Below are 26,392 nucleotides of genomic sequence, written 5' to 3' on the forward strand. Positions count from 1 at the left end.
ACTCAACTATGTTTTTAATGTGCTTAGTAAATCCAAATCTTATAATTGTTCTTTGGCAGCTGTCTCTCTAAACGTGGAAAAAGCATTTGACAGTGTTAGTTGGTCTTTTATCTTCTCTAATCTTTCCTGGTTTGGTCCTAAAGTTATTAATTATGTTTCTTTGTTATATTCTTATCCCACGTCTTCTATTTAAATTAATGGCCTTTTGTCTCTGTTTTTCCCTCTTCACAGAGGCGTTCAACAAGGTTGTCCACTCTCCCCTTTATTATTTATATTTGCTTTGGGAACCTTTTTAATAAAGATTTGTTCTAACCCACAAATCACAGGTTTTACTCACGGGGATACTCAGCTTAAACTTTCCCCGTTTATGCCGATTATATTTTGATTTTTATCTCTCATCCACAAACATCCTTACCAGTTTTTTTCTTAGAACTATATAACTTTGCGTCTGTCTCAGGCTATAAATTAAACAGACCCTCCAGCATTTGTCGATTTCACAATTCATGAAAAAATAGCGAAATCAACTGAATAGCGCGATGGCCACGATATTTAGAATTTCGGCCACAAAAAAGGTCTCCCGGCAGGCATCAATCAAGTACTACTTCTGAAAGAGCTTTTCTGTATATCCTGTTGAGCTACTAATCCCATTAAAGTACCACTTTTTGTATTGTAACATCTGTTAATCCCGTGGCTGGAGTTGTGTTTCTCAGAGTGAAGGGTCACACTGAGAAACAAAACTACAGAAGAGTCTGTTTCGTTCATTTTTGCAGTTGGCGGGCGTGTTTTGTCTTCCTGCTAACTTTAGCTTCTGATGTGTGTAAATTCAATTTGACGCACAAGGATGACGTAGTTATTTATTTGTTTACTTTTTATAGTGTAGAGTATTTTGGACTGATGGGGGTCAATTCACTTTAATGAAGGCCCCTTTCAGCCACTCGGGTACAAACCTTGACATTTTGTAGTAAAAGAACCTAATCAAATACATCGTGAACGTCGTCGGTCTAACATCCTGATGTTTTTCGGTGGTTCTTAAAGTAGTTAGTTTGCGAAATATAAAAGTGCATCTTTGTTGCCCAAGGTCAGAGCTGTTTCTACACTCTTGCATGAAAGGACTGGGGTTATTCGCGCAGTATGCACAAGGACAGCAAGTTCATGGAGGGAGAAGGCATGGGGTGGCTTAAAGGTCATTAATGGATGGTGCGCTGAGATACAGTTAACCCTTCTCTTCAAGGCTTACTATTCAGCGACCATCATCAGCATTGTATGCGGCTTCAAGGCTCCGTAAGAATGATGACCCTTAAATTAAAATAGGACCCGGCTGCACATCTGCAAAAATAGAAATGTTGGTAAACTCAGAGTGATGCCCTCTTTCACGGGCTTCTTCTCAGTAACGCTAGGCGGGCAGTATGATAGCTCAGCGAGTTGAACACCTGCTGAAGAGATATGTATGCAATTTCTTCATCACAGGTTTGAATCAAGGGATGTAGTCAAAGTACTTTTGACATGGGTAATACTATAGATTTTTTAATATTTTAATCAAAGTAACTAATATTATCAGTGCGCTGTATGGGTTTGCAGAAAATAACGTTAACACCATTGTCGTTTGTGGTATTATTTTCAATTTAATACTATTACCAGCGTATCTTATTGTTTTAATCAATATTATTATGAGGACGATGATGGTTATAATGAGCTGCGTTACTCTTGCTTTCATAGCAGAACATTATTAAAAGTGTCCTGCCTCGGGAATAATGAATATTCCTGACCTTGGCTTGCGTGCTCCCAAATGCGTGCATGAACACAGGTTTGCGATGACTTAGGTTCATACGACACAGGCACGAGAGGAGGCTATGTGACAGCACCCAGGGGGCGTAGGGGGCTGTGTGACTAAACCCAGAGAGTGAAGGGAACTGCGTGACTGAATCCAGAGAGTGAAGGGACCTGCGTGACTGAAACCAGAGAGAGAAAGGGGCTGCTTGACTGAAACCAGAGAGTGAAGGGAGCTGCGTGACTGAAACCAGAGAGAGGAAGGGGCTGCGTGACTGAAACCAGAGAGAGAAAGGGGCTACATGACTGAAACTGGAGAGTGAAAGGGGCTGCGTGACTGAAACCGGAGAGTGAAAGGGGCTGCGTGACTGAAACCAGAGAGAAAGGGGCTGCGTGACTGAAACCAGAGAGTGAAGGGAGCTGCGTGACTGAAACCAGAGAGAGAAAGGGGCTGCGTGACTGAAACAAGAGAGTGAAGGGAGCTGCGGGACTGAAACCAGAAAGAGAAAGCGTCTGTGTAACTGAAACCAGTGAGTGAAGGGAGCTGCGTGACTGAAACCAGAGAGAGAAAGGGGCTGCGCGACTGAAACCAGAGAGTGAAGGGAGCTGTGTGACTGAAACGAGAGAGAGAAAGGGGCTGCGTGACTGGAACTAGAGAGAGAAAGGGGCTGCGTGACTGAAACCAGAGAGTGAAGGGAGCTGCGTGACTGAAACCAGAAAGCAAAATGGGCTGCGTGACTGAAACAAAAGAGTGAAGGGAGCTGCAGGACTGAAACCAGAGAGAGAAAGAGGCTGCATAAGTGAAACCAGGGAGTGAAGGGAGCTACGTGACTGAAACCAGAGAGAGAAAGGGGCTGTGTGACTGAAACCAGAGAGAGAAAGGAGCTGCGTGACTGAAACAAGAGAGTTAAGGGAGCTGCATGATTTAAACCAGAGAGAGAAAGGTGTTGCGTGACTGAAACCAGTGAGAAATGGGCTGCGTGACTTAAACCTGAGAGTGAAGGGAGCTGCGTGACTGAAACCAAAGAGAGAAAGGGGTTGCGTGACTGAAACCAAAGAGTGAAAGGGGCTGCATGACTGAAACCAGAGAGAGAAAGGGGCTGCGTAACTGAAACCAGGGAGTGAAGGGAGCTACGTGACTGAAACCAGAGAGAGAAAGGGGCTGTCTAACTGAAACCAGAGAGTGAAGGGAGCTGTGTGACTGAAACCAGAGAGTGAAGGGAGCTGCGTGACTGAAACCAGAGATAGAAAGGGACTGCGTGTCTGAAACCCGAGTGAAGGGAGTTGCGTGACTGAAACGAGAGAGAGAAAGGGACTTCATGACTGAAACCAGAGAGTGAAGGGAGTTGCATGACTGAAATCAGAAAGAGACAGGGGCTGCGTGACTGAAACCACCAGAGAGTGGAAGGGGCTGCATGACTAAACCCAGAGAGAGAAAGGGGCTGCGTAACTGAAGCCAGGGAGTGAAGGGAGCTACATGCCTGAAACCAGAGAGAGAAAGGGGCTGCGTGACTGAAACCAAGAGTGAAGGAAACTGCATGACTGAAACCAGAGAGAGAAAGGGGCTGTGTGACTGCACCCAGGGGGCCAAGGGGGCTGTGTGACTGAAACGAGTGAGCAAAGGGGACTGTGTGACTGAAACCAGAAAGTGAAGGGAGCTGCGTGACTGAAATCAGAGAGAAAAAGTGTCTGTGTGACTGAAACCAGAGAGTGAAGGGAGCTGTGTAACTGAGAGCAGGGAGTGGGGAAAGTGGTGCCCCAGCAGGGGTGCATACATGGGCGCTAGAACATCCCAGGGAGAAATACAGCCCCCTTCCACGAGGTTAGAAGATTGGAGCGGTGCTTCCGTAGTGCTGCAGAAACGTTAACCGTGCCTATTTCAAAGTGGAATACTCTGCGAAAAGAGGTTCCATTGATTTAGGGCTGAAAAGGAATGATTACGAGTAAAATAAAATGGTGCAATAATGCAGCAAAATTGTAATTTTTGTGCCACTAAATTTCAATTTTTGTGCCGCAAAATTTGCAAATATATGCTGCAATATCCTGGGGGGTCTGATTAAATGCAGACAAGTGTGAAATTCTCCCCCTAAATAAGGTATGTTTGATACTGATTACAGTTCGTCCTCCTTTCATTGGAATGCAGAGCAGATTAAATATCTTGGTCTGTGGTTCTCTGATACCGTGAAGGATACTATAGCTCTAAACTTGAAAACATTGCTTACAGTCCTTCTTGGGCATACATCTCATTGGAATCCTTTGTTTTTATCTTGGTGGGGTTGCCTCAACACTATAAAAATGATGCTAGTAACTATTGTATAGTTCTATATTTCATATATGCCTGTTAGTATTCCCCAATCTTAATATTAAAAAAAAATCAATTTTATCTAATTTCTTATGGAATAATAAAACACCCAGGATGTCTCTTAAACTTAAAAAAACCAAAACATATGGGGGGAGATAATTTTCCAGATTTCCATTACTATCACTTAGCCTTTTGCCTTAAGCAAACACCTCTTTTACTACAAGAGAATGATGCTACACTCTCTCCCTTATGGATGGACCGAAAAGTCCTTTTGGCATTCTTTTTCTCTGATGGAATGTTTGCCTTTTACTTCTAGACCCTTATCCGTATCTCTTCTGATTTTTAAGAACACATGCAAAATTCTATCTCCTATTTTTATTTCTTATAAAACTCCTAAAGATACATTTTTAAACTCCTCAATTTGGTAAAATACTTCTATTAAAATAAATAATAGAATCATTTTCTGGAAAGATTGGTACTCTGGAGGTTTTCAATGGATTCTTCATTTGTTTCAAGATGGTACCTGCTTGCCATTTCTAGTAGTACAGTCGTTTTTTTCCTTCCCAGATTCTTATGAAGACAAATACCGGTTGCTTGCCTTGGCAACTCAATCCTCTTATACCAAACTCTCTCTTGATCATGTATCCTCTCCCTCACCTCCTCCTATTCATAAAGAATTGGATATATTGCCTTCTGCATCCCAATTATATAGGCATCTCACACTTGTTCCTGACGATAAAGATAAAACAGAGGTAGAGAATCTTTGGGAACTCGATTTACAAACTACTTTTTCCATTCCATTTTGGAATATAATTTGGGTTAAAATAAGGAAATCTTCTAGAGTGGCTAATTGAAATGAAACTTGTTTTTTATTTATAACCACATCCTGATCACTCCTGTGGCATTACTTAAAATAGATTCAGCTGTCTCTTTTAACTCTTGGTTTTGTTTTCAATTCTCAGCCGATCTTAAAGACATGCTATTTGAATGTCCTCTTATTTATGAATTTTGCTTGAGAGTCTGGGAACAGATAAATACTATTTTTAACACACATTTAATTTTATTAACATTTTTTCTAGGCAGTACTGTCGACTATTGGTCATCCCAGTCCAAAGATTTTGATATAATAGATTTACTTCTGGTCGTTGCTTTTCAACAAATTACGAAATCCTGGAAAGATGCTTCTCAGGTGTCCTTTCAAGCATAGGTGTATGGAGAGTGTTACAATCACAGACTTGATAGAGCATATGTTTATCCAATTGCACTTGCTATTAAAAGAGATCTCCTATGGCTATCTATAACTACTTTTTTAAATAGTTCTGCCCGTAAATCACAGTTACACAATCCAAGACTTGAAGATGTGCCTAAACTTCCATAAATTGTTCTTTATTATTAACATTTGGTTTATTTGTTTTATGCCTTTTGGATCTTATTATAGAACGTTTTGGTATTGTCATATAATTAATACATTTCTTCCTGATGATGTCACGTATTTCATATTTGTGATGATATGCTTAATGAGTTTTTTGTTCCTTTTTGTACTATAATTGCATACTTATTCCAATAAGATTCTATTTTCAAACTTTAAAAAAAACAAGGAGTGCAATATTATAGACAACTTTTGATTAAAGAGTGTATTTTATCAGTATGATTTTGAAATTAATTGTCTGTACATATTTAAATTGATTTTAGCTTTTCTGGTGTGATTCTTGATCCTTGTTAATATTTTCACACGAAATTTTATGAGCCAAAGCATTGTAAGTGTAATATAATGGCTAACTCTTACCTAAAGTGTCTACCTTCTGGTTTTTAAAAGTTTATTCTGTATTATTTTTGTTTATTTGTGTTTATTGCTTTCGGATTGTACAGACTCATTGGTTTTTTATGTAGTTTTGAGGGGCTAGACCCCGAAATAAACGTATTTGTTTTCCTATGAGTTGCCGATAGAGAACAGAGTTCATGCTCATCAGTTAGTAGAGAAGACTCAGCGGTAATCAAAGTGAAAAGGAAAGAGTTGAAACCATCAAGCCACTAAAGAGTACCTGTAAAAGATAGCAGTGGCAAAATAAAAAACAATCCAATAAATGAAAAATCAGAAGTAATTTAAATCGACTTGGAGAACAGTGAAATGAGTCACCAATTGCTAAAAGACTTGCAACAAGAAGAATTCCAAAGAGAAACAAATCTTCACCTGAATGGACGATTCTAGCTTCAGTCTCTAAGGAAGAAGAGTCAGAAACAGAGATCTACAGTCCAATAAACTGTTAGAAATTCATCTTTGAAGGCGAACTAGAAGAAGAAGAACCACCATGAGTGTTCAGAATAGACTGGAAAGTATTAGTGTGAACTTTGGAAATGATTTAGACAAAGAAAATACTTTGAGAATATAAACTGTATAAACTGAACCTATTTGGATTTTTGATTATTGCTTTTAAAGAAAAGAAGAAAATGTTCTTAAAGTTTTAAAGAACATTTTGTTGATTTTTGCTAGCTCCATGTTCCTTTTTCTTTGTTATGTCAATAGAAAATGGCATTGCAAAATTATTGGCCTTATCTTTATTGCTGTGCCTAATTTCTCCGGTGGGATATGACTTCCCAGAAGTTCAATTAACTAAAGTAGAACATGATGCTAAATCTAATACATTGACACACAGCTAAAGCTTAGTTAGCGGATTTAATGATAATATTTATACCACAATGTTAAGGCCATGTGTAGATGTTATGGAGGTCGAGGATTTTTGTGTGTTTATTTCTCCCTTCTGGAGGTGAAGAAGATACATACCTACAGCTTCCTATGTCTTATTGTCTAGCTTGCAATTTGTCAGTTTTTTTTAATAAACATGAATTTCTATCTCCTTATTTGTTGGATTTTAACATCTTGTTGGAAGATCGGCCTATGTTTGAAGATGCAAAAAATGGTTTAAAATATGGTAAATGTCTGAATACCGTTGCACAATTAACTAAAAAATTAAAACAGCTAAGTGAGAATATGTGTGCAGTTTAAGTAAAGAAAGTGAAAATTGAAAGAGATAACTCTTTCGGACTCCTATACATGGAAAATCATTAAACACACCAACTGTAATACCACTCAATGCGTGTACTTGATGATGTGCCCCTGTGATATGATGTATATAGGCATGACTATGAGGATGGTCAAAACGCGAATCACAGAGCACAAGAGTAACATTCGATGCCAACGTACAACCACGAAACGATACGCTCATTGCAAAGAACTCAAACACTCCCCTGACAGTCTACGGTGGATAGTCTTAGAAACCCACCCCCAGACAACACAGGGGGGCCTTTTTAGGATTGAACAAAGATGGGTGCACTCACCTAATACTGATCAGCAGGGACTGAATGATGACATTCCTTGGGGTTCCCTTGCCAACAACTAACTATTCGCAGGGACTAACACCTAGGACTATGTGGTGATATGAGTCATACCGAGGGAGCATTTTCTCTTGTATTTCACAAGAACCATGCCACACTACCATACGGTAACTCTTCTCTGTTCCACATGCCATATGGAGTATGTAATAATAAACTCACTGACTCCTTTCAATTAAAAACACTCTCACCTGTTAAAATTGGTAATTCATGACCTGCCCAAAATAACCGCGAACCCTTAACACTCTGCTACCTATTTCCGCTTTAATAATAAAACAACCCTCTTGGTAATAGGCAGTCTCACCACTCCAAGATAGCCGACGTGTAAATCCACCTATTTCCGCTTTAATAAAAAAACAACCCACTTGGTAATATGCAGTCGCACCACTCCAAGATGGCCGATGTGTAAATCCACTACACTCTGCCTTCTCATAACGCCGCAGAAAACGTCGAACCGGCATCCTATATGACTAGCTTGCTATCCACACTGAACAATAGAAACTTATGTAGTAAGCGTATCGAGTGGCTATCCTTGAAAATAATTAGCCTGGACTGAATACTAACTGCCACGCATCGCTCTTGGTCAATAGCACGACACTCTAAGATGGCCGACGCTTTACCCCATCTCTCCCGGCAGTCCTTGAAACGTCATGTGACACGCCCAGTACACAGCTGAAACCATTTGGCTCCCCACGCCCCGCACCTGCAGGAACACCGGCAGGTATAAGAAGGACCCGTTCTCAGAGCTAACTACCATCCTGGGTCCAGCGGTGCTGGGTAGGTCTACCACTTGGTTTCTACTTGAACCAGGTGAGTCAATGGAACACTCTCTAAGACTCCTCAGAGTATCAGCGAGAGCATAGGTAAGCGGCAGGGGCTATGTGTGTTCGGGTCTGCTAATGAGTGACTCTGTACCTACCTAGTGAGAAAAAGGTACCTTTATATCCAACCACGGCTCCGTAATTATGACCACAACTCCATAGCTCCAGGGAGACAACCCATACATGCTTGGGTCCCCCGACGACCTGTGGGAGTTGTGGCCGTTCTGGAAACCGGAACCGTGATTGGGACCATTTCTCTACAAAAGCAGAACGGGTGCTCTACCAGCCGCACCACCCCTCCATGCTCAGCATCTCTGTCTAGCCTCTGTATCACAGGGCTTTTTAGAGGCCTTTGAAGGAAGGTTTTATGATGAGCCTCACTGAATTGCCTATCCCTTTTTACATTTTCTAGACACATATCTCCAATGTGTCCAGAGCCCGCTGGAATTGATGAGGCACTTACTAAATAGCGATTAGGTGAGTTCTATGACTGTGGACTCACTGTTACAACTGAGGGGACACACTCAGCTAATTCTTCACCGTTTTTAACCAGCACACCATGTATTTAACTTGTGCCACGTTTTTAGCTTGAGTCACATGATTGATGTGATGTATTTAAGACCTATCTTGTTTTTGACATTTTGTATCTCCCCTGCAGGTTGCCCATTGAACTCGCGGGCACATTTCCCGCTGATCCACTAAGTGGTAGGTAGGTTCTCACCGTACGACTGGGTGTAGATAAGTTTCACATTAAGGTCCTGAAGAATCGCCACTGATCCCCCAGACAAATAGGCGAGAAACATGTTGACCTACCAGGAGTAGAGCGCCCTTATCGTGACCCATTATAGTCAGATAGTCGCCTCCCCCCCCCCCCTTTTTTAATCGGGCAGGGACCCTGCTAGAATTAAGTTGGTTCCATAGGACCCCTGACCTGTTTTAATAATCCTACTCACTACTACATCCAAACACACTAGGGCCCTCACAACCACGGCATCAAACGGTAAGGACCAAAAGATCTCCGATAAAGAGCCCCTTTTCGGGGTGCCCGTCGGGTATTGCAGCACCGACCCGACGAGGAGCAGGCCCATATGATGAAGCATGACACCTAGCTTGCTGGGTGTGTGAGGGCACTAGTTCCGAAAGGAGGAATTCCTCTCTTCCCACTACTCAACTGACAGGTCAACCTGCCTCAAGTGACTATAACTAGGTCTCTGACCAAGATTTTTAAGGCACCAAGGAACTTTGTACCCTTCTTCCTTTTGACAGTCTAGGGCATGTACGCTAGAACTTACCAAAATCCCATTATTGTCCCCTCTCTTTGGAATAAATGAAAATACCAGTGGGCATTTTCTTGTTTAATCATCCTGTGTGCCTCTGCCTGTTGGTGTATTCACTGTCTGGTTGTGAGTGACAGGAGCTGGGGATGTGCATTCACTCTAGACAATCTAAGGGGGGGTTGAGGTTTGTCCTGCCTTTCCTAGGTGACTCATAGCCAGGCTGAATAGACCTTTCTGCATTTAAAGTGGTGGGAGTAGTTTTCACTAGCATCGGAATAGGCTGTGTCTCCTTTACACAATGCTGTCTCCACCTCCTGTAGTGAAGCTGGAACAGGGAGGACAGAACTGGTTTTTACTGAGCCCAGAGACTCTTGTAACAAAGAGTACAAAGAGAAAATGGGGCATAAATATTGGACCTAAAACTCCAGAACTTTAGATTACTTTTGGACTAAGAAGGCCCTGCCACTAACAAGAGCTGAAGAGCTGTCAGGAGGAGTACTGCCCCATTGCTGTGTATTGCTTTGCTGGGTAGACCTGCAGTTGCTGCTTCTGTCTGGGGACAGCGGAAAGGATTGGACTCCTGATTGCCAAAGGGTGCCAATTCCAGTTCCTGGGCCCTTGGAATTGGGTGGTTAATACTGCACCCCAAGGAAAACAACAGCGCCGCTGCCAGTGATTCAGCGACCAGCACCAAGGCTGTGGGCACTGTTCGTGAAGTGCACGACGCACCACCCTACCTGCACAGCAGCTCCAATGCCAGTGCTCGCACCTACACCTGGCCCGCCAACATCTCATCATCGCAAAGCCAATAACCGGCATGTGTGGCTTCCCGAACTCATTGACACCGCACTGCTGAACGGAACCGCTGCCTCACCGCCAACTCACCTCTCCTATCAGCTCAGACTCGACGCCTTGCCTCCTCACGGACTCGACGCCTCACCTCCCCTGTGGCAGTAAGGAGATGGCCTTGTCTTGGCCATCACCGCCTCACCTCCACGACGCTGTGCACTGACCGTTGACTTTATTTTCCAAGGTACTGTTGCTTGGGGGCTGTGTGACTCCGTGGCTAGCCCGCGCACCTCGCGGTCCTCGCTGTACTTTGGATTTGTGCCTGTCACAACATCGTAATAGCCCCAGTTGGAACTATATGTTTCTTGAGCTGTATTTTTGAGGAAATCCTTTTAAAAGTCATATTTTGAATTGTGTATGCTGGATTCTTGTTGTTTTGGTCTTTTTTGGTTTAGATAAAGATAATTTATTTTTCTAAACTGGTGTGGTGTCTGTAGTGTTTTCACTGTGTGCTACTGTGCGTCTGGGTGCAAATACTTTACACATTGCCTTAGTGATAAGCCTGTCTGCTCATGCGAAGCTACCAAGGGTGTAACTCCCTTATCCCTACTTGGATAAGGTGTATACCTCTGTCAACTAGAGACTTTAATTTCTAACACAGTGTTTGCAGCGTATTGACAGTTAGGGAATGCTGCACCTTTCTACCTGATAATAATAGGGTTATTAATGCACATGTGAGTAATATAACTAATTTTTCTCGTGCAGTTCAAGCTTTAAAAGAGCATGTCCTGTAGATTGGAGTAAGTTCCTGGGTTAGTTAGATAGGTAAAGAGTTTAGTAAGGTTGATGAATGGTTTAATAGTTTGAGAGGGGTTATGTTTAGGATAATACTAACCCCTACAATAATTGTATGTATTTGTGCAATGTCTTGTTAAAATGTTTGTTTTTAAAACGCGGGTGTAAGGAAAAATTGTCAAATTGAAATGGAAAAGAATTTGCCATTGAGGATGCCAAAGATTGAATTTACAATCAGCTTAAATAGATGGAGGAATCGACCCGAAAGAAGTAGGAAGTGATGCAGACTGTGTTATAATTACTTATTAATTTGATTAGATTGGGTGATTATAGAATAATCAGAAGGAAACGGTTGTATAAGATTGTTTTTGTATTTAATTTTTATGCAATTTTAACAACAAGCAAAATCTGGTTTCACACTCGATTACACATGTACACACTGATATAGGGCTGTTGCTTTTGAAACAAATATCCTATGAGGTGTAAAAGTGTGTTTCCCTGACTCTCGTCAACTATGCCTCAATTTGAGCCTAGCAGCCAAAATTTCCAAACTCCTGCCCCACTCCTCCGATCAGGAGGTAGCAAGACTGCGCAGCTCCTTGAGCACCAACACCTGATATGAAGAAAACATTTAACTGTGCCCTGGAGGGCTGGGTGACAGGCAAGGCCCCCTGAGAGGCCACCAGGCATAACATATAATTGAGCAGGGCAAGGGGCCACCTAAGGAGAAAGTATACACTGTGTGTGGGTACTCAGAAAAGGGCAGGAGAACCACAGGGAAGCAAATACAAGCACCCTCGTCACTCCTGTTCTTTCCTCCCTCCTGCACATCTCGCTGTTTTTCATTTTTGCGGGACATAATCAAGCAGAATATTATTTGTTTATTTCCATTGTCATTGTTCATGTGGTTTTCAATTACGTTTCCTCAGCTCAGTGGAAAACTGTAACTATATCCCAAGAACTTTCCGTTCACTGTACCCTATTCATTCATTGTTAATTCATTATTAGTTGCTGTTCATCATGAATCAAGTTTGTTCCACCATCTCCGGATGACACTTGCATAGAAGGACAGAATAATTATTCATGTAGTGGGATAGTGCTTAGGTGCTAAAGCAATATGACGTTTTATGAGACTGTGCTCTGATTTGCTATGAATGTAACATTTTCGATCATACCATGATGATTCTGCAGTTCTATTAATTTCATATGTGAAAATAATGTATGAAAACCCTCGATTTTGGGGACGAGCCAGTAACTCTCCTTTTGTACTAGGTATGCTGCCCGTTTTTCTCCATTTTGCTGCCTACTTTGAACTTAGCCTAATTTTAGATTTTGCATTTCTCTAGAGTTTCAGAAAAAACAAATCCATTACAGGGGGGCCTTCTCGTTTGCCCTGTGGTTTCCAATTGACTCCAAATCTTTCATGATGTGCACCACGGAGGAGGTTTTAGGAAGCATTATTGATGGCACACTCCGGCAGCTGAGGAGATGTGGGAATCATGGTGGATGAAGAAATGGAAGAAGCCATGACCATCAAGGAAAACAATAGGCAAAACCTGAAAAGAGGAGGTCAGTGAAGGATCAGAGTTTGAGTCCTGGGGTACAACTGAAGAAGATAAGCAAACTGACCCTGAATGATTTGTATGATGATAATCACCTATTTTTTTAATTGTAATCTTCAATGTGTTAATTGGGGGGATGGAGGGTGGAAGTGGTTGGCCACAGCAATGCATCTAATCTCTTCCCTCAAGAGGGAAATCAATGTTGGGAATAAGAATTATCGTTTTTTTAAACAAGGGAAATTGTTGGCGGTGATGGGAGGGAGGGTGTACACCTATGGGGACCTGAAACATTTTTAAAAAGGCTATACATAGTCACAAATGTTTATTATACACAAGTAAGGTTGTGAGTTTTGACATTTGTATCGATGAGACTAATCTTATTAAACAAAAAGTAGCTTTGATGCAAAATAAATAAATCTTTAGCAATATATTGCAGCAGCTGATACAAAGAGAAGTTCAGTCACAATAGCACTAAATGTTTAATGTTAAAGTTATATTGGACCTAGGAGAACTTAGATTTGTGTACCCATTAGGGAACATTGGTAGAAAGGACTTTTCTAAACTAGCCACATAAGGACTGAATACAGGAAAAGAAGCCTTCCAATAATTATCTTAGATAAATAACTGAATGGGCACCGCAGGAGCAGTTATAGCTGGGTGACTTTATCTAGTCTCAGATGCAAAACTATACAGGAACCCATAACATATGTACCTACATGGAGTAATGCGATTAATCTCAAGTACACAGATCCCTCACACTAGTAGATGATAGACCTGGCATGGGGATCTCAGACAATACTACAAGCTACCTCCAACATAGATATAGTGGTAGTAGCTCTGTCAGATCATACTATGGTAAACTTGGAGATAGTCCTGGGAACAAGACACAACAAAAGAGAAACTTGGAGATTTGATAAATCCCTACTGAATGGCATTTTTATCAACAAAAACATAAGAGATACCATAAGGAAATATTTTGAGAATAATGAAAATGGAGAGGTATCGCCAAACATCCTACGGGATGCATTTACAGCAGTTAACAGGGGCCGAGGCATTGTGGTGAGAACGGAACAAACCGTGATTGGGGTTTGACTAATGAAAAGGTAGTCAGTCTTAAAATAAGCACAACTCATAAATACAGAGATTCAGGCTACGTCCAGTCTTTAAGGGAAGTTCTATCCTTAAAACACCAACTCAATCTGTTAGTTACAGAAAAATTTGAAAACGCTCTCTTACAGCTGAAGTAAAGATTTTATGAGAAAGCTATCATGGAAATTCCAATCTCCGCTGAGGAGGTTACTGAGGTGATTAAAAATGTAAATCCCTATAAAACTCAGTACCTGATGGATTAACAAAGCATTTTTATAAACATTTTCACACACAACTGGTCCCAAGATTAATTAAAACTTTCAAATAATGCCTGCAAAAAAAGACGTTACATCTTTGATGACAGAATCTTTTACCATACTTCATAAACCTGGCCATCATGTCGATTTATGCTCATCTTACAAGCCATTAGCCTGTTTAAAGATGGATTTCAAGGTTTTTATTGGGATACAGGCTATTGACTCATATCATGGTTTATACGTAAGAAACAAACATTCACCAACAAGCGACAGGTCCTCTATCTAATTTAAAAGTCGAACATAAGAAAGATACCTATGACCATACTATCAGTCGGTGCAGAAAAAGCATTTGACAGAGAGAGTTGGAAATTTCTCAGTTGAATGCTCAATAGAATATGTGTGAGACCAAACATGAGAACTATGACAGAACTAACTGCAGAACTGCTAAGATATTAGTTAATGGGATCTTTTATTTTCTTGCTGGTGGGGGAAAAGCTAGGGCAGCCCCTTTCTTCTCTTCTATTCGCCATTTTGCAGAGCTCCAAGCAGAGGAGATAAGGAAAGATAGTGGAATAAAGGGTATGCCCTTTAAAGGGGAGGCGCATAAAATCAATTTATTCACCTATATTTTATTAACAGTAACTGGCCCTTTTACCTCCATTAAAGCAGCCTAGAACATCATACAAGATCACGGTGAGGTTCTGGATTCAGTGTGATTCTGGAGGAGTCGGAATTGTTAATATTGAGGACTCTTAATCACTCCTACATCGAGAAAACTGCATACCATAAATTATCCTAGACTCTTGAGAGCTATTAGGAATGATTTGTATTTTTGGCAGCCTTTATTCACATCCTGGGGAGGCAGAGTAGCCACAGTGAAAATGAATGTGCTAGCCAGACTACAATACTTGTTCCAAGCACTACCATTAATAATACTGATGAAAGAAAGTAATGATCTGCAAACAGTAATTAACAATCTGTTTGGGCAGGCAGGAAGCCATGATTCGTTAGATGTGTTATAATTGCAGGGAAGAACGTGAGGGGACTAGCTGGCTAGCTCTGCCTAATGTTACCCAGAAGCATCCAGCAGAACAGCTCTTTACACTGTTTGACTGGTCTCCCCACAACACTGAAAAACAATTAATACATATGAAAGTGGGTAGCCTGGTTTACTCAACATGGGATATGGTAGGACTTCCTAAACAATCTAAACCCCTAGTGGGATATGTGGGAAATATACTTTGCCCCTCCCTAGATGCCTGGGATAAAGTTACATAAGACCAGAAGGCATCTATTTTCCATCTCCTTTCTAACCATTTCTTTTGTATAAACCCAGACTTTACTCTTGGAGCTAACTGGACTCAATTTTGCAGGTGGAGTTAAGGGCTGCAGGATGCTGACGTACCTAATTCATAGGGGGGAGATAAAATCATTTGAAACATGGTACTCATGAGGTGAAATATTTGCCCAGACCATGTTAACATGAGTGAAAATGACAAAACAATGAATACTACCACAAAATGTACCGCAATATGCCACATAATTAGCATTTTCCTTCCACATAACACAGTCAACCCTGCCGCATTATTTGATCCTCACCTGATGCATAATTCCAGTAGCCCTGACTTTAATTCATAAACTAGACATATTGGCATTGTCAATACTAGTTCCCAGTCTAACTCTGTCAGGGACATAACATTTCGATTTCACCACAATTGTCGGAAAAGACAAAAGGAAAAGGTTCTCCTGAGCTTCCAATAAAATGGTTTACACACAATAAAATCTTTAAATAGAAAGGAAAAAGAGACGGTTAATATAGATATATAGACAGAGTTACACAACAAGACAAAGAATCTCCTGTATATGTACAACAGAATATATCTTTTGACTTCTTCCACGTTTGTTTCATATTGTCACTTGCAATCATTGTGGTAGCTTGAACCATGCCTAACCATAAGATTTCAAATACATAAATTAACTTAACAGAGTAAAGATAATGAAACTTAGGACAGGGGCCATAAATAAAAGTCCAATCAGCAGAGATGAGATATAAAAACTTTCTGTTAAGTAGCAATTTCCCGCTGTGGGTTCTAGTTCTCGCTTTCGGTGACGGGACAATGGTATGCTTAAGGTTGTTGTTTGGGTAGAATGTTACCTTATGCATGTATGTATAGAGAAAAAGGCTGGCTTCTTCTCATGAAATGCAGCGAGTTGATTTGTCCTTGCCCCGTTGTGATGCAGTCTCTTGATTGAGCTCAGTACACTGCACATACTCTACTCATGAACATTAAATCCTTACACCACACAGTCTGTGTCCAATCTTTTATTTTAGCCATTCCAGCATCTTGGTTCAAAGTGAATGCCAAGGTCTCTCTTCTAGCAATTTAGGGAGCAGTTATGGTAACAAGAATTCTCATGTCATTGATCAGCATCAAGGTTCTATATTCGTTAATTGGGGCATGGTTTACTTTAACCCTAGAAGGCGTTCTTCCAAGGAAACTAGAATTGTCTCAAGTCCCTCAAGCCTTTCATCGCTGTGGTTATTATGATCTCAGGTCCTCTCCCTCCAGAAGGAAGGAAGCCTTAACCCCATGGTTAAAAGCATTGCTCATGCCAGAGATGCTATCTGTATGACCCTCTCAAAGGGAAGAAGCTGCTGAAAGGCCGCCGCTTATGGATATGACCACATGTCTAGAGCTCGATTAGTGGAAGTGGGTGGAGCAAGGACACTCTTATATCATTTTAGGCAACTGGGTGGAACATGCATTTTTTTTCTCTCTAGAGAGACTGGCTTTTTAAGCCTTGTCTGAGAGGCTTCTGCCTCTTCGCCTCTTCTACTCTGGCTATCACTCCATGGCAACTGGCGCTCTGTCAGGTTCTTTATTGGCAAACGCAGTGCCCCACACCCACTGAAAGTGACTTGCTTCATTATCAGGTCTCTCCTAACCATGACCATTGATTGGTCCATGGAGGGCTTCTTCAAAAGCTCTATGTTGTTGGGGTTTCTGTGGTGCACTAGTCACAGAATTAGACTATTACTCCTACTTCCTACACCTAGTTCCTACCTTTCCTCAATTGTACAACTGGAGCTCAAGATATTGATTGGAAATACATAGGATGGGCTGCCTGAATGTTACCGCCCCATCACATGGTTGAAAACTAAATGTAAGAAGAGTTTTTATGAATCGCTGATGATGAGTGTACATCATAGTGAAGTGGTGTCGCAGCCAAGCTCCCTAATAGCACAAATGGATAACGAGCACCTGGCATGATGTAGCACCACATTGAGTGTATTGGCCATAGTCATATGGAATGACATATTGGTACATTAACATTGCATAATATGTCATCACCAGATGTATTTCCATTACATCACACTGATGGGCCTGAAGCCGCCTTCTCCTTTTACTATTTCGAATAGGGTTCCCTGAAATTGGGGCCTAGGTGGGTTAATAAAAACCCAGCTGAGGTTTTAGGGGAACAGTGTCTGCCCATCAGAACCCACAGTGTAGGTTTAGTACGACTTGCGGGTTACACACCCTGACGTGGTGGACTCCTATAGGTACAAAGGAGTCTCTTACCTTGTCTTACCTTAGCCATAGTTATATGAGACTATAAGAAGGCCCACCTCACCCTTCCCAGGGCCCTTCTGTGTACGTCCACTGCACAACCACAGAAGCACGTAGCGTGATGGACCCAAGTCATATCAAGGGTGAACAAGGGTCTAGCAGTTTAAGAGGAAGGTAACATTTCATGTGAATAAACAACATGGATTACACCACAATACCAAAACCACAGACACACTCTGTACAATGTGTATGTCCATAGACTAGCTCACACATTATTGGCACCAGGGACCATGAACAAGCGATTAGCCATTATTGGCACCAGGGACCAGGAACGAGCAATTAGCCATGGTACTCAATGCACCAGTATGCCACTTGAAACACTGCTCACATCCACTGTCCGCATGCCTTGATCCACTGGCCTTCAGCATGACCCTCTTAGCATGAAATTGGGAAAGTCTGCATGCCATTTGCAAGCTGCCTTTGTCTCCCTGCATGCCCCAGTGCAAGAATCAACAACACTGGAAAGGACAGCTGACCACGGGGTCTTTAAAACTGAAGAGTACCTAACATTGACCTTACTAGTTCTCATCAGTGCTCTGTCCCATCCCAATACTAGGGTGATCACCTCCTTTTAGGCCATTACGGACACTATTCTCAGTCTTGGGGTTTTGTGAGTTACCAGGTGCACTATGGGTGTTGGAGTCTGTTGTAAATAAAGCGAAGTCCATTCCATGTGGTATCTTCACGTTTCTTTATTCAAGTAGGTGTTATAGGCAAGAGATCCCCACCAGGAGCAGCCTCACTCACAAACACAAGCATTCCATTCACCAACATTCTCTCACGCAGACACTCAGGCTGAGCAGCAGCAGTATAACACATTCTTCTTCTTTGCAACTGAAAATAAGGGAATCAAAAGACATAAGAAACATTGCAAGAATACATGAGATGACAACTTCCTAAAGCATAGCATGAAAAATTAAAGATGGAACATTCATGCAAAGAAAAGAAAATAAGGAGGGAGAAACATAACGCGAGTGCAATGACTCATGCACACCATCCTCCTTTCTATCGCAAAGCAAGCTAACACTCCCAAGTACTAGGGTCGTGTAGGCTGGCCAGGCAAACACAAGAAGTACAAGAGAACCAACAATGAAAGTGTGAAAGGAAACTAACCAGCAGGTGTGGAAAATATCCACCCAGAACAAAGTAACAAGCACACCTGTAGCAAGCTTCCCCCAAAAACAAAATGGGGTGAGATATGTGTGTAAGAGAACCACAGAACCAAAAGGACTCCCAAAGCAACCCTGACGTGCGAGGGGAAAACGCAAATCAAGCAAAGGAAACCTTGACACCCAAGGGAGTAACAATGCAATGCAGACCAAAGCAAGAAGCAATCTGAAATCACGTAAGTGAATGCACATAAAGTAAGCAGGCAAAACTCTTCCCCCCAACAACTCAAGTTGGGGTGTGAAGTGTGGAGGGGCTTCACACAGAACCAAGGGAACACCCCCCGCAACCCTGACGTGCGAGGAGAAAACGCAAATCAAGCAAGGAAACCTTGAAATCCAAGGGAGTAATATACATGCAAGCAAGCAGTAACCTGGAAATCATGTAAGTAAATGCATATAATGTAGGCATACAATACAAGTAAAGATCACTCCGATCATCAACAATAACTTCCACCCAAACATAAAGTTGGGTTGTGATGTGTGGCAAGGGACTCCACACAGGACTAAAGCAAGTGCACATAAGAAAAATAACTGCATATAAGGTAAGTTAATGCATACTAAGCACTTGAAGAGACACCCGTCTCAGGCAAACACAAGAAATCCATACTAAAATGGGTGGTTAAACAAGACCAATCCATAATCACGTAAGAGTGGGAAACAATAATTAACATTAATTTCCAATCATATGCCAGGAAACATAAGTCCAAGTACCTTAGAGAAGCAAGAATAAAGCATTAACACATCAGTAAGTATAGTACAACAACATGTATATGGTATAGGACATAAAGCCTCAGTAACACATTGGAACACTGGTGAGCGATCTCTCACCCAAAACTCCTCTTGAAATGCAAAAGCACAATACAAATTTAAGAAGAAAACCAATGCAAATGGTGAAAATAAGACACTGCAGCAATATAATCGGAGTAATCCATGGCACAGGAACAGGAGTAGTGGAACAACAAAATAACAAATTAAACGTATGCAGAAGAGGTGTGCCTGTCACCGAGGAATGCAGAAATAACATATGACAGGCGGGCAGGTCAATTACAAGAGGAGAGAGAAAAAAAACAAAGCTACAGGCAGCAAGCAGTAAAAGTGTAGTCACCGTACAGAAGAAGGTTTCATTAGGCATTGTTCCAGGAGGCTTGAGTCACCAATGCAAGAGGGCAGAAGGTTTTCCAAACCGAAAAGTGTACCTGCGGTGAAGTACAGAGATCCATTGTCCCGTTCTGATGTCGAAGATCCACTGCATCGATCAGAAGTCTTTGAAATAAGAAAAAAACAACTGTCGAGTCCGGTGAACTTTATTTTAAAAATAGCATGGTGGGCAAAACTCGTAATGTGCTGGAAACTGCACATAAGCTAATAATGGAGGCCAAACTTAAGATGGAGGCACGTTTTGGACGCAGAGCCGGGTGGCTCACGGCACGTCCATGCAGCTAGGCGTCACTCTGCAAAGCTGAGATCCAACGGGGCAGCAAGCAGTGTTGCCAGATTGGACTAGATCACGCACAATTGGGCCATATTTTACCGGTTGTGTGGTAAAATTTTGGTTTGTGCTAGTTGCCAGATTATAAATATATATACACCGCTCCAACAAAGTAGTATGTTAAAGCGCTTTATTAGACAAATATTTACTTGGCATAGTGCTGCAACATCAATTGCAATGCATTCACCGCCTGCTTGACGCTGTCCCTGCCCCTCCTTCCCTAAAGTAGCAATATTGGGCTAGTTTGGGCTACTTTTTAGTTGGCTTTGGGCTATAGAAAGCTTAACTAAAAGGGCGTAGTGCACGTGCGTCCAGTCTTTTATATTAACAGGGTCACGTGTCCTTTGACGCCTGTGCTGGATGGGTGTGGTTTGGGTGTATACCAGCCGTGAGGGAGTGGCTGTGGCATCAGTGTTGCCAGATTGGGCTAAATCACGTACAATTGGGCTATATTTTTACGGTTGTGTGGTAAAATTTTGGTTTGTTCTAGTTGCCAGATTATAAATATATATACACCGCTCCAGCAAAGTAGTATGTTAAAGCGCTTTATTAGACAAATATTTACTTGGCATACTGCTGCAACATCAATTCCAATGCCTTCTCTGCCTGATTGATGCTGTCCCTGCCCCTCCTTCCCTAAAGTAGCAATATTGGGCTACTTTTTAGTTGGCTTTGGGCTATAGAAAGCTTAAAAGATCTGGCAACACTGGCAGCAAGATGATGAAGAAGGGCAGCGTCATAGAAGGCAGAACAAATACAGCGTGAGTACTGCAGGTAAGGTTGCTCGTGCTGCAGGACAAGCCAGTACAATTTGAAAAGGAAGCGCACGCTCCCAACGGCCACAATGCTGACTGTTCTCAAAATAAAATAAAAAACACGGACCAAAATCGTCTCAGCAAAGGCACCGGGACACACAAGTGCACACGCAATCCAGGCACACCATGAACAAGAGAGGCAGGAGAGGCAAAGGAAAAGTGAAAGATGTAAAATAAACAGTTTAATGAAACCGTGAAAAAAAAACCTCTTCCTCAACAAAGTCTGTTCATACGCTCTTGTTGCTCATAGCTCCTCTGAAACTGCTCATGTAACACAAGAGGTGGAGCAATGAAAATCCAGGGAGGCACAGCAGGGTTTGACACGTAAGAGTTGGGTCACACCAGGAGTAGACAGCAGTAAAACCATCAGGTACTGGCATGCAGCAGGGCAGGCAGGGAAGAAGACGGGAACATTCTTGTTCTAAAGCAGTAGCTCTTTCTCAGGGCAACAGGGCACGTACTTCATTTTCCAAGGCAGCATGGCAGGCATTAGAATGACCAACAGGCAGCAAAGGGAGGCACTCTCCTAAAGTAGCAGTACAGGGAACACCTGATCCAGAACATCAGGGCAGGCAGGTAGCAGAAGGAGGCGGTTAAAACAACTGGACGCTCTCCTGGGAAACTGCACTTCTGGAGACACTGTCCCTGAGGTAATTTAGTGTCGACTCCATTTTGTATCCGGTCGCCATTTTATGTTACCCTCACTCAGGCAGCTCGGCGAACAAAGTGTTTCTGCCCTTTGTACTGCTACGTGTCAAATAACGCCCCTTCCTTGTTGTGAAGCCAATTCCAGGAACTAGCCAGACTGACTAATCCTTGTCTAGACTGACTAATCCTTGTCCCAACCATCTGTTGGCCATCGGTAGTCTTTCTCTGCATTATCTTATTTTGCAAGTCGTCCTTTGAAGCACACAAACACGTCCTGCCATTACTGATTGACCTATAGGTGCTGTCATTGATTGACTTATGGGGTTGGGCAAGAACACGACTCAAGGGGGATGTTCTGGTTACATGGTGCCTTGTTTTGAATGTTTTCCTATTGGCTAATATTTGGTGCATGGGGAGTGTTTTTCTTTGGGTGTATAAGGTTATAAAAGCCTATGAGCCACGGAGTAAAGTGGCAGTCTCCTGAGAACCTACCACTGATGTACTTCTAGGATAACTGTGCGTAGCTGCAGCTAATAAATTTGGTTTTCTACGCTAACAGAGTATTCCGTGTCTCTGTACAACAAGGCAGGTGAACTCGGAGATTTCAGGCGTGCCCTGCGCCGCCAGGTCCTTAAAGGCCTGGTTCTTCATCCCAAAGTGACAGGAGTGGGACCACTGTCCCTAAGGAGAAGGGGAGGGAGCAGGAAGGTAGAGCAGGGACTGGCACAGAGAAGTAGGGGCGACCAGTGTGGGGGTCACCTGTATGGCTCACTCAGGGGTGCCAGTATGCTTTAAGTCTGTAAATTGTAGCTTTAGGAGGTTCTTTACCTTGAAATTTCTTCAGGATGCAAGTTTCAGTAGTTCATCAGGTGGAACACGCAGGTTCTTTGCCAGATTGTCGCCAAAATATGTTGTAAATAAAGCTAAGTTCATTCCAAGTGGTATCTTTACGTTTCTTTATTCAAGTAGATGTTATAGGGAAGAGAGCCCCACCAGAAGCAGCCTCACTGCTGCTCAGCCCATCTCCAACTGACACTCACACACACGAACATTCCATTCACCAACATCCTCTCACACAGACACTCAGGCTGAGCAGCAGCAGTATAACAGAGTCCTGTTTTGTTTCTGCAAATTACTTAGGCAAGCACACCAGTAAACAATGGCTTGCAAGTATAAAATTCACAACTGGAGACAGTGGGTCGAGATAGCCACCTTATCTAATAGCCTTCCTGGAACAAGGTGTGCATTGTGTCAAAACCAAAGAGGTCTTTCCTCTTAAGTAGTATGTGGAGTGAAGGCAGAGGCCGAGTGGACGTTGTGTAATTGGGGAGAATTTCTGAGCAGCTGTTGCATGTAAAAGGCCAATAAAACTGAGGTAAAGATAGCTGGGTAAGGGACAACGAAACACAGATTCGGGGATTCCATCTTGTAATCAAACTGTGATTTAATTGTACCTTCCCAGACATACCTTACAATGTCAGATTATATTATTCAATCAGCATTAGACTTTCTCTGGGGTGACTTCAAGTTCAATCATACCACCTCGCTACTGCTGCTTCTTCCTTTAAACCCTTCCAGTGCTTTGAAGCAATGCATATGGCACAATATAAGAATATGCATTTTGTGACGAGATGGGGAATGATTCCAGCTGTAGCCCAATGAGATGAACTTAAACAAGTGCAAAAGAGAGTGTTGGAGAATAGAGCTCCAAATTGGACGGAATCGAGAAAACTGCGTTGAAAACATTTATGTTAAGCAAATTATGTCGGTTCAGAATCGTCTGATCATGCGAGAAGCATTGCCTGTGGTGGCATAATAGCGCATCTTACCCTCTTAAACTTGCTATGCCTCTTTTCTCACCTGCCAAATGTTGAATTAATAAAACAGGGTAAAATCAACATTAAGCACGACGATATTGATTGAAACTGATGTACTTGAACGACTGAACAGTTAGGAGAGGAGAAGCAGGGAGTTAGGATTCAGCTTATCAGATGAAGTGAAGACAGACATCCACAATTAAGACTTACTTAATGGAGCCGACGCTGGGCCAACGCCGACCCAGTTTTGCAAAGTGCTTCTTGGGAGAATTAATCCAGAGGCCGACAGGAAAATTGAGCTTCCCAAATCTGGGACTTCCTTCCTTTTTCTCCTCTGAGAACATCGTCCACTGTAACTCCGCCAGCCCTATAAACAGACCAAAAACAAATCGAGAGAACATAAAGAGACGAGTTAAAGCAACCCAAGAAAATGTGCCCTAAACCCCAAACCAGCATTCAAGTAAAAGACCAGTTGAGCACCAGGTTTATTGAAATGTGCATCCTGTCCCGCTAAGGCCTAAAGCCTAAAGGTGATCATGCTGCTAGTGCAGAGAATTGCAACTCACTGACTTCCCCATCACGAACAAACCAACGTCAAAAAGTAATATTTCTCACCGAGACAAGGTCAGTTTGTATCCAGTCCTAAACTTTCATTTACCAAGAGTACAATTTTGGACTTGTTCTGTAGGTTTGGGTGCTGTGACACTTGCAGGGGGTGTTGAGCAACAAGGATGCTTTGTTCCTGGTGGCGGCACATTTATCTGCAACTGTTATCTTAGACTACAGAAGAGAACAGTACATAGCTGCCAGGTCTCCTGGTGCCAGGTGTCACGCCTTCAGCGAGTCCTAACATTTTAGCCAAAAGCACATTGCATTTTGGGAGTTGTAGTTTTAAGTTTACTAGTATGGACTTAATAAACCACAGCTGTGAGAGCAACTGGTAACCTGATTGTGGCCTGACTACTCTGGTTCCAGAGTGTGCGTTTACACCAGATTGGTTAAATTTGTCTGAAAGGAAAACCTGTCCTCTCGGAGAGGAGTACGGCTGCAGGAAACAGATAAGGCTAACAGGAAACATGTCTGTTTTTTGTAGCATTGAAACCGGTCTCTGTTTATTCACAAAATATACAAGCATGCAGGGGTCAATAAATACTTGAGAGGAAGACTTTCATGAGGTAGCTAAGGCGCCTCACTCTCGGCAGCATAATGAAAAGACCATATCAACTGTAGTTCCCTTGCTTGCAGGCAGGATAGCTCAGTCAGCTGACTATGCACTACAAAATTCGCTTCTACTAGCAGGTCAGAGTTGTAATTCCCGGCATGGCTGCCAGTGACCTCACCATTTGGAGGAGGATAAAATGAGCACCACTGAGTAGTGGTTGAGATCTCCACACATATAAGTATATTATTTTGTATTACATGCGGGAGGGACCAGGGCAAGTGGTTTGTAATTGGGGAATAATTGTTCAAAAGGGTTTACTTATTTATTTTATTTCGAAAGTTTTATACAGCGCGAATATGACCACCGAGGGTATCAGAGCGCTTTACAGATTATGCATCACGATGGTTATAAGCAAACAAAACGGAATAAGCAAAGCAACAAAATTAAAGTCTAAAATTGTCAAACATTATCCTGAGGGAAAAATAGACACAACAGAATCGACAGCGTGACAAGATCACAGTCTAGAATTGTCAAAGATACTCGTGAACCACGTGGCTGGGCCAGAGTCAACGGGTATGGACCCAGAACCAGATGAAGGAGCCAGGCTAAGGAAGAAATGTCTTCATCAAGAGTCCTTAGACTTCTTTCTTGAAGAAGACTGTGGAGGGGTTCACCCTGACTTCAGGTGGAAGGGAGTTCCAGATCCTCTGAGCCATCCCTGAGAAGGCTCTGTTATGGGTCTTGTTTTTCTTGAATTTTTGTGATTTTAGCAAAAGGGTGCTGGCACTTCTGGAGGCTCTAGAACCGCAGGAGAGCTCCAGTTTCCGAGCGAGGTACAGCGGGGTCTTGAAGTGGATGGCCTTGTGAGACATGCATGTAATTTTGTAATTTTTAACTGTATCCGACCTTCATATGGAAGGGAATTCAGGTCCCGCAAGTTCGGAGAGATGTGGTGGTATTTTTTTGTGCCAGTTAAGAGCCTAGCAGCGGAATTGGTGCAGTCGTAAACTCCCATTTTTCTATGGGAGTTTATGGTGCGGGCGGAAACTGCCCACAGCACAACCTTTGAAAGAGAAATGGGAGTTTGTGTGAATCAGAATTTATTTTCAGGGGTGCACCATAGGTGCCGCCCAGGCCCACAACTGTAGGCCGCAGAGGGGGCCCTGCTAGGGGCCCCCAAAGTCGCTTTCCGAAAGGCTTTCCATGTCAGAAAGCCCAACATGGAAAGCTTGTCGGAAACCGACATTATAATCCCAACAGCAGAAACGCCGTCTGTTGGAAATTATGTGCGCCTTCCGACTGGCCAACAGGCTGCTTAAGCCCGTCGGAAGCCAGTTGGTTTGACCTGCTGGTTTACACTCCGACCACTGACATTATAATTTGGCGGTCGGAATGTAAACCTACGATGTCGGTCGGTAAGCCTCTGATGAGCTGTCGGAAGCTTACTGACCGACATGGAAATGAGGCCCCTAATCTCCCCGTGCCTGAGAAAAGAATATCCAACCTTGTGTAATTTAATCTTGTGCTTATGTAAACCGCTTGATTGCCCTTGGGCCAGGCTCTCGATATGTAAATGTATATAGCAAAAAGGAGAAAAGGAGATTTCTTCCAACA

General features: G+C 42.5%; 1 protein-coding gene across 1 annotated transcript in view; it reads right to left on the reverse strand.

Annotated features, from left to right (window-relative positions):
• Positions 1-26,392, reverse strand: part of RASIP1 (Ras interacting protein 1) — a 298,155-nt gene that overhangs the window by 204,498 nt on the left and 67,265 nt on the right. Inside the window, exon 2 of the mRNA XM_085616531.1 lies at positions 23,827-23,983. Within this exon, the coding sequence (XP_085472657.1) occupies positions 23,827-23,960 (134 nt within the window). The 5' untranslated portion in view covers positions 23,961-23,983. The remainder of the gene's footprint in view (positions 1-23,826; positions 23,984-26,392) is intronic.

This window comes from Triturus cristatus, chromosome 7 (assembly GCF_964204655.1).
Source record: "Triturus cristatus chromosome 7, aTriCri1.1, whole genome shotgun sequence".
NCBI classification, from domain to species: domain Eukaryota; kingdom Metazoa; phylum Chordata; class Amphibia; order Caudata; family Salamandridae; genus Triturus; species Triturus cristatus.